The 7,907-nt window shown below is 33.7% G+C and overlaps 1 protein-coding gene across 1 annotated transcript; it reads right to left on the reverse strand.

Annotated features, from left to right (window-relative positions):
* Positions 1 to 1,231: 1,231 nt before the first annotated feature.
* On the reverse strand, positions 1,232 to 2,301 carry LOC120769774. The gene is made up of 3 exons (XM_040096956.1): positions 2,120 to 2,301; positions 1,846 to 2,026; positions 1,232 to 1,785 (listed from the first exon to the last, which is right to left on the reverse strand). Coding segments are annotated over exons 1-3 (513 nt in total). The 5' UTR covers positions 2,122 to 2,301; the 3' UTR covers positions 1,232 to 1,455.
* Between the last annotated feature and the right edge of the window lie 5,606 nt (positions 2,302 to 7,907).

Consider the following 7,907-nt stretch of genomic DNA (forward strand, 5'->3'; position numbering starts at 1 on the left):
TCATTAAAGCCGTCACCAACTACAAACAACTCAGCGCACGTACCATTCATAGAAAAGAACTTACACTCAACACCATCAGTCTTCGTGCGAAACGACTCAATTCGTCCACCTCTTCAACCACCATAAGAGGGACCATTTCCCGTAGTCGAACGCGGCGACAAATTTTTCAAAGTCAAAATCCGAGGGAAGGACGTAAACATTACCATCGACCGGTTAAAAGCAGCTTTCGTCGCCGAAGATTACCAAACCCTGTCGAATCAAACAGTTCAACACAAAGAGTACCAAACTAAATCTGGTCGTCGAGTACGCTTTCGTCTTCCCGATAGGGGGGAGTGATGTGGCAACCCTAAATGCAACTCTGCAAAAAGCATAGATATGGCAACCCAAAAACTGGATAAGCTGTCAGCTTTACGAACCGCCATCTTTCCTTCTTCTTGGCGCATCGTCCCGACTTCTTGCACGCTTCATCATTTTCACTCTCCATTTCATTTTCATTTTCAATCATCAACTTTGTATTAGTATTTTATATTTTAATAAATCTAAAATTATTGTGGACATCCCACAAATATCTAAAATGAATAAAAAAAAAAAATTATAAGTGCAGTCCACTACAATGACTTTTTTACTAACGTATTAAATATATTACATATTATTGTTTTAAAATAAAAAGAAATGTGTCGTGGGACACCAGGTAGGAACCAAGTTCCTTCGGATAATGTAGAATCCATACAATTTGCAAAAAAAATTGTGCTTAATTTTATGTAGGTTGTATTGATTTTTCTCTCAAATTTCGCTGATTAGTTTTTATTTAAGTACAGATAAGTATTAAGAAAATTTAGTATTTTAAGAAATACAGCCCTATTCTGCATTTCGATTACGTTCCCGCTCTACGCTCCGTCTGAATCGAAAATAGGTATTCTGAGTTACGATTGGATTGAAAGAAGAAGAGGAAGATCTGTAGCTCTTTCGAAGTCAGCTGTTTGCCTTGAAACGTGTAAAAATGAAACATAACAAAGCAAAAATACACAAATTATTGTTGGTTTATTAAAATAAAGAAATTATATCGCGTTTTTTTTTTTAACACTAACATGGAATCAGTAGCGGCAGCGATATTACTTGAGGAGGAGAGCAATGCATTATTCAAAATATGCCCTACATTACTCTATTAAATAAAAACAATTGCATTCAGTGCATTTTACAGCTCCTATATTAAAAAAGTAAATGCTTTTATTACATTTCACAGCTCGTTATATAAATTAATAATAGTAAAATAAATTAAAGGCTAACAATTAAAAAATGACTACTTTGAATCCGGCTTATAATTTGGACCTAATCTTAGCATTTGCATTTTTATTTCTACTTTTTCCTTCACCAGCTCTTCCTTAATTCTATTGTGTCGCTTCTGTTCTTCAGGTTGCTTCACTGCAGTCTCCACCAAAGTTTCTAGAGAACGATTCATGTGTCGTAAATATGAAGTAACTTCTTCCATTTTACCAAAGGCAGCTTCATTGAATTTTTTCGTCTCTGCATAAAATTCTTTTTGATTTGTATCTGTTGCTTAAGTAATGAAGAAGTGCTCTGCTTGTCTGCTCTCGCCTCTCTATTTTGGCTGCTAGCTCTACTGGTTGAAGGGATATCATCCGTTTCCAAACCCGTCAAAGCTATCACCTTTTCATCAAGTGGGCTTATGATATGTAAACGGCAAGGACCTCCACCGGTGCTCATCCTTTCTTTTTTGTTATGCGATAATTTTCGTTTCATGTAGCATTTCCAGTCAATCCAGACCTTCACGAAAACGTTAGATTTAACTTAATTTTTTAAAATTAATTGTAGGTAATACCTTACCTTTCTCCATGTATTGGAATCTTTTGTTGGTGGGCCAAGTGCATTTAAATTCCTTGCAACCTCCTCCCAAAACTCCTGTACTTCTTCCTTCGGTCGCTTTTGGAAGCCCTGCGCAATATCTCTTTTCGTGGCCATCATATCACACAATTTTTCGTATTGCTCTGCCGTTGTTACTTTTGACCTGCAAACATATCAAAATATATCATTTAAGCACAAACAACCAAGGACACCACCATTATGTCTTTTACAACTATAATCTTAAATTTTTACTTACATATTTGAGGAAATTATTTTATCCAAGTGCACGAAAATGAATATATAACGGCTTTCCGCCAACAAAACGTCAACGTACAAAAACGTAATTACGATCGCAATGCAGAATACATAGAATTGGAATTTTCGAAGTTGAATCGAAACGCAGAATACCAAAGTTGCCAATCGCAGAAAATTTCGATTCGAGTAGAAATGCAGAATAGGGCTGATAATGAATTACGTAAAATAAAAAAAATAATTCAAATTATAACTAAAATAACAAAAAATATGTCTCTTTATTTTTGTTTGACACCATAAAATTGCATAGGAAAAATAGAAATAATTGCAAATTACAAAAAAAGTTTATTATTAATATTATCATTATAAGTAATACTTATTAATCAGTTTCGTCATTAAATTCTATTGCTGAAACTATTGGCTTGTGGTAACTTAAATATGATACATATGTTTGTGATTCTATTTTAAGCAAATACCCCGAAAAAACAGCATCAATAGCAGTACCGTATCTCGTTGGCGATTCTTTTGGATTGTTATTTATAAGTAATTTAAATTGTTCTAAAAGAAATGTTCTTAGTGGTTCTGATTTTTCATCTGCAAAATTTACATTGAAATCTCCAGATAAAACCATTGGAAGCTGATGGAAGTTTCCACCAAGTATTTCAGAAACCTCATCAGTATATTCTATAAGCGCTCGATGGATGAAATGTTTTACATTTTCAATTTTTGTATTTGGTGAAATGTAGACTATTACCATGACAGTTTCAACTCCGTTGTTCATTTTACATATAGCTGTACAAATGTCTCCAACTTCTGTACGTCTAACATTCACATCGCTAGTTTTTAAGATTATGTCCATATTTGGTGTTAAAATATTAGTAGTGTCATTGCTATTTTGATAGATAGCAACTCCACCTGTACGTACGTAATCTCGCTTGAAATGGACAATGCAGTTGAAATTAGGAATATCAATCTGTTGGTCATTGCTCATCCACGTTTCGGAAAGAAGTAAGAAATTAGTTTTTTGAATTACAGAATCCGACAAATCCAATCTATGGCGTTGTAGACTTTGACAATTTAATGTGGTTACGGAAATGGCATTTTTAGTTTGAAGAAAATCCAAGATCGTTTGGGCTTTAGTGTGTAAAGGATTTAGCGACAATCTCTGAAATTCTTGCAGCAAACTTTTCGTTAATGATGCCTGCACTCGATTATGGTGAAATCTGAAGTTATTTGGATTGTTATTGGGTGTTACAATAAACAAACCTTCGATGTTTGTTACACGAGATAGCGCAACATAGACAAGCTCTTGTGGATTCCCCTTATTGTATTCGTAAACAATTTCATCGAATGTTCCACCTTGTGATTTGTGGATGGTCATCGCAGCAGCCGAAACTAAAGGAAAATGCTTCCGTTTTGCAATAACTTTTTTATCTGATGTCAATGGAATGTTTGCTGTACGTAATTCAATTGGTACCGCATGATTACTGATACCACATTGAATTGCCAGTCGAGCAGCTTTCTTTCTTTTTTTTTTTGACCTATATGTTTCGAACCACAAAATTCTAACCAAACTCTGCATACAGTGTTGTTTTCATCAAAATCCATATGTACTAACTTTCCCACTGAACCATTATATAAGCCATCAGTTATATCGATGTTAGTGGTAATAAGGTAATACATAGATTTAACAAAAGTAATTTGATACGGTAACTCACCAACTTCATTGAGATTCTTTTTATGCAGTTTCTCGCGACAATTAGTATCTTTTGAACCAGTGATCACATCGTCAGCTGTCGAAATTATTTTTTCTTCAAAGTTTTGCAAAACATAATTGTTGTAAGCGTCAACACGAACGTTTTCATGAAACAAACGAACATGAGAACACAATCTTTCGGCATTTTCCTTGGTAAAAAATCTGGATTCAATAATTTGAAATTCATCCTCATCCAATGGATCTCCGTTGCCTATCTTAGTTAGAATATTCGAAAATTGAACATTATTCTGTCTCACTACTTCAGTCAGTTGATAAAATTTTAATGTTCTCCACAAATAAGGTCCAAAAATATTTGTTTTAACTGGGTTATATATGGCTGTTTCCCTTACTGGTGGTGCTTGTCGTAAATCCCCAATTAAAATCACATCTATGCCACCAAAGTCAGCTTTACCTCTTCCGGTAATCTGTTTTAAACGCATGTCAATTTTGCCTAATAGTTCTGCACTAATCATGCTTATTTCATCGATGATTAATACTTTAACATATCTAAAAAGTGATCTGTACAAATGTAATGTTTCAAATGATAAAGGTAACATTTTGGAAATTGGAATTTTAAGAGCTGTATGAACTGTTGTACCATTAATTGCCACAGCAGCTTTGCCAGTTGAAGCGCAAGTTATGTAAGCATTGCAGTAACCATCATTGTCAGTAAATCTGTTGTAAATTTCCATTATAAGTTTAATAACAAAAGTCTTACCACTACCAGCTGAAGAAAAAGACCAGTGAAGAAAACTTGAAACGGCACTTGATTTGGAGTTAGCAAATGATGAATAATGTTCATTAATAGATATTTTTGTTTTGTATTTGCCGATCTCATCAATTCGCAAAAGTGTTGAGTGTCCATCAAGTTTTCTCTTTGTTTTGCAACAGCACAAAGTTTGCTAAGTGTTGCATTTTGCAAATGAGTATTGATTGTAGAATCTGGATATTGCGCTATCAATGCATAAGGATCATTTTCGAAGACAATATTGGCATGTTCTTGTTCATCTTCACCATCTTCACCATCAGCATCTTCGTCTTCTTTTTCTCTACACAACTGTCTACAAATTTTAAGAGTTTTTTCCATATCTAAGTTGGACTCAAACTCTTTTCTGCGTTTTAAGATTAAATCTTTGTTATCTTCATATATTTGTATATATTTATTATCAGCAAGAACGTCGTTATTTTCACTTTTAAAAGGAATATGCAGCAATACCATTTCTCTTCTGTAGTCGTTGGAGTTATTAGCCATATCATAATTACGGTAACGGATCACTTTTGGAATTTTCCTTTTTACATATTCTCCTTTATTATTGTTGTAATAATTAGCTACGAACTGTGCTAATGTAACGTTGTCCAAATCATCGGGTCTTTTTTCATACTTATCAAACCAGTTTTCTTTCCATATATTTGTGCAATCATCCTGCAATACCTCTAATTCTTGCATAGTTTTCCTTATTCTGTGACGTTCAGTGGGTTATATTGTCGGTATATAAACAGTCACTACCGATGATTTTACCATAGGTTGTCGTAACAAATACCAAGCCGCTTCTTGTGCTGACATTTTAAAAGCATGAAGAACGTCAACACTCAATTTCTTTGTGATAGCCACAAGATCAAATTCTGGATTTTCGTCCATAACCTGAAGTATTTGTCGTTGTAAATTGCTGATACCTCTGTTGTGTTTGTTAACATACTCAACAACGTAAGCAGCACACGAATATTCATCTTGGATCATTTGGAAATCCATATTAGACTTTAGATGGTGAAGTACAAATGGATTCAAAGAATTATGCCACTTTTCTGATGGTGTTGTAATAATGTTCATCGGATTCAATATTATTGTCATAATAAAAGTGATCAAAATCTGTGTATTCAAAACTTTCTAAATTTGAACGAAGTAGTTTATAGTGATTTTTATATTCTTTAAATTTTTCTTCCGAAAAATTTTGATCAGTATCTTTCATAGGTAACAATGTTATTGTATTTCGAGATGGCATAAAAGGTGCACCAAATCGACAGTTTTCTTTTTTATTAGGGTCCATTTTTTTATAACACGTAAAAGTGTGTTTATGAGTTTGGAGTTTTACATTTCCAGACGCCTCTAACTCTGATACGGAAATTAATTCATGAATTATTTTTTTTGTTGTTATCTAATAAATCTCCCGGAATATTATCCAACCATAACAGAATGTGAGCGTAAGGACTTCCGCGATGTTGAAATTCGATTCTTTTAATGTAATTATTTACCCTATGTTTACCAAATGGACTTCTTTTTTTAGATTGAAAAATCTTCAATAAACAATCTACTAATTTGTTAAAGTATATGGCACAAGTAACAGCATCTTCATTAATTAGAGTTGATTTATCGATATAACCCATTTCCGCTAATAGTTCATTGGAAATATCTGCTCCATTATTCTTTAATTTATACAATAATTTGAGCAAATCGGTCCAACCCGTTTCATCAGCACTGACAGTCATAAAAGCAGTTGGTGCTCCTAATTGTCGAATCATGGCGAAAAGATCTTTTTTTCGATCGGACCAGTACCAAGCGGAATTCGGAATACAACGAAGAAAAGCGAGGTTACTTTCAATACAGTTATAAATATATTCTTCAGACTGTAAATTCTCTTTTGTTATTTTAGTGTCATAGCCAACATGTTTAAATGCAATCCTCACGCTTTGACTGACTCGCAGCCTCATAATTTTCGCAGCAAAATATAAAAGATGCTGTGGATCAGTAGCGTGTCGATCTGTACGCCGGATTTCACTAGTAGCTTGCATAAACTCAGTTACATGTATATCTTCTCTATAGATTCTAAACTGACCACCGTAGATAGTTGGAAATGAAAGCTATTCGGCATGTTCATCGAATAGTATGCTAACATCAATACTCTTCCCTTCAGGTGCCATATGCAAATGTAAATCTTTATTCCACATAAAAGTTTGTTGTTGAGCTGTGAGATTTTCTTCAATCGGCACATGCTCACTGGCATTATCAAGTACTAATTCCGGAGCTGCTTCGTTATTATTATTGTTTAAAAATGTATTGTCGATTGTGATATTATAGTAAATATAAAGCGGAGTTTTTACCAAATAAGTCAACCATTTTTTAATATTCTTTAGATTTATGACGCCATGAACAAACTGCTTTTATATACTAATTGTACATAAACGCAATGGTCATCGTTAATATTTCTAGGTAAATGGCTCACCATTGTATTAACTTCTATGGGAACATTTATAATTTGACCATCAATACCGTATTGACCGTGAACATATCTAAGTCTTCGTATTTGCAAGAAAGGAATCCTCGGTGAAATTAATCGTTGTTCTACAAGATTTAATGTTGGCAGATCGGATGGAATTACTGGGTATGAAAAACCGTTGTATGTCGCCATTAAAGGTATTTTTTCTTTGCTTAAAGCCGCTTTACACGTAGAACAAATGTCAACATTTATACCACACACATAATTCTGAAATAGCAAAAATAACATATAGTAATAAAATCATATAAAGTACCAATAAAGATAAACAATTGATTAAAGTAAAAAAAATCACCGGCAATATTTTTTGTAAAATATTCTTGTGTATACTAGATGTCTCACTTAAATCTTCCATCCACCAAAGCCAATCACAGACAGCACAAGAATGTCCAAAAGTATTATTTTTAAAGCCAGTGAAAAAATCTAGATGACTACTGCTGTGTTGGTAATAATTTGTGTAAACTGGAATTGTGACATGATTTTCTAAAAATTCCATCTCAATCACATCGTTTTTGTCATCAAATTCAATTCCACTTGCATCGGAATTTTCTTCGGCTGCTGTATTATTTTCCAAATTTGAAGGACCTTCAAAAATACAGTCTTCAGAGTGTTGACTACTAATATTGTTGTCAATTCTCATATCAAACTTACTAATTCTGTTGTTTATTATCATTTCCTGTACGTTAGGGAGGATGGAGTCATGTGTAGAAGTTCACGCAAGTGAGGAAAGTTCTCTGATCGCCATTCACTTGGGAGTGGCCAGAAAC

This window comes from Bactrocera tryoni, chromosome 2, assembly GCF_016617805.1.
Source record: "Bactrocera tryoni isolate S06 chromosome 2, CSIRO_BtryS06_freeze2, whole genome shotgun sequence".
In the NCBI taxonomy this organism is placed as follows: domain Eukaryota; kingdom Metazoa; phylum Arthropoda; class Insecta; order Diptera; family Tephritidae; genus Bactrocera; species Bactrocera tryoni.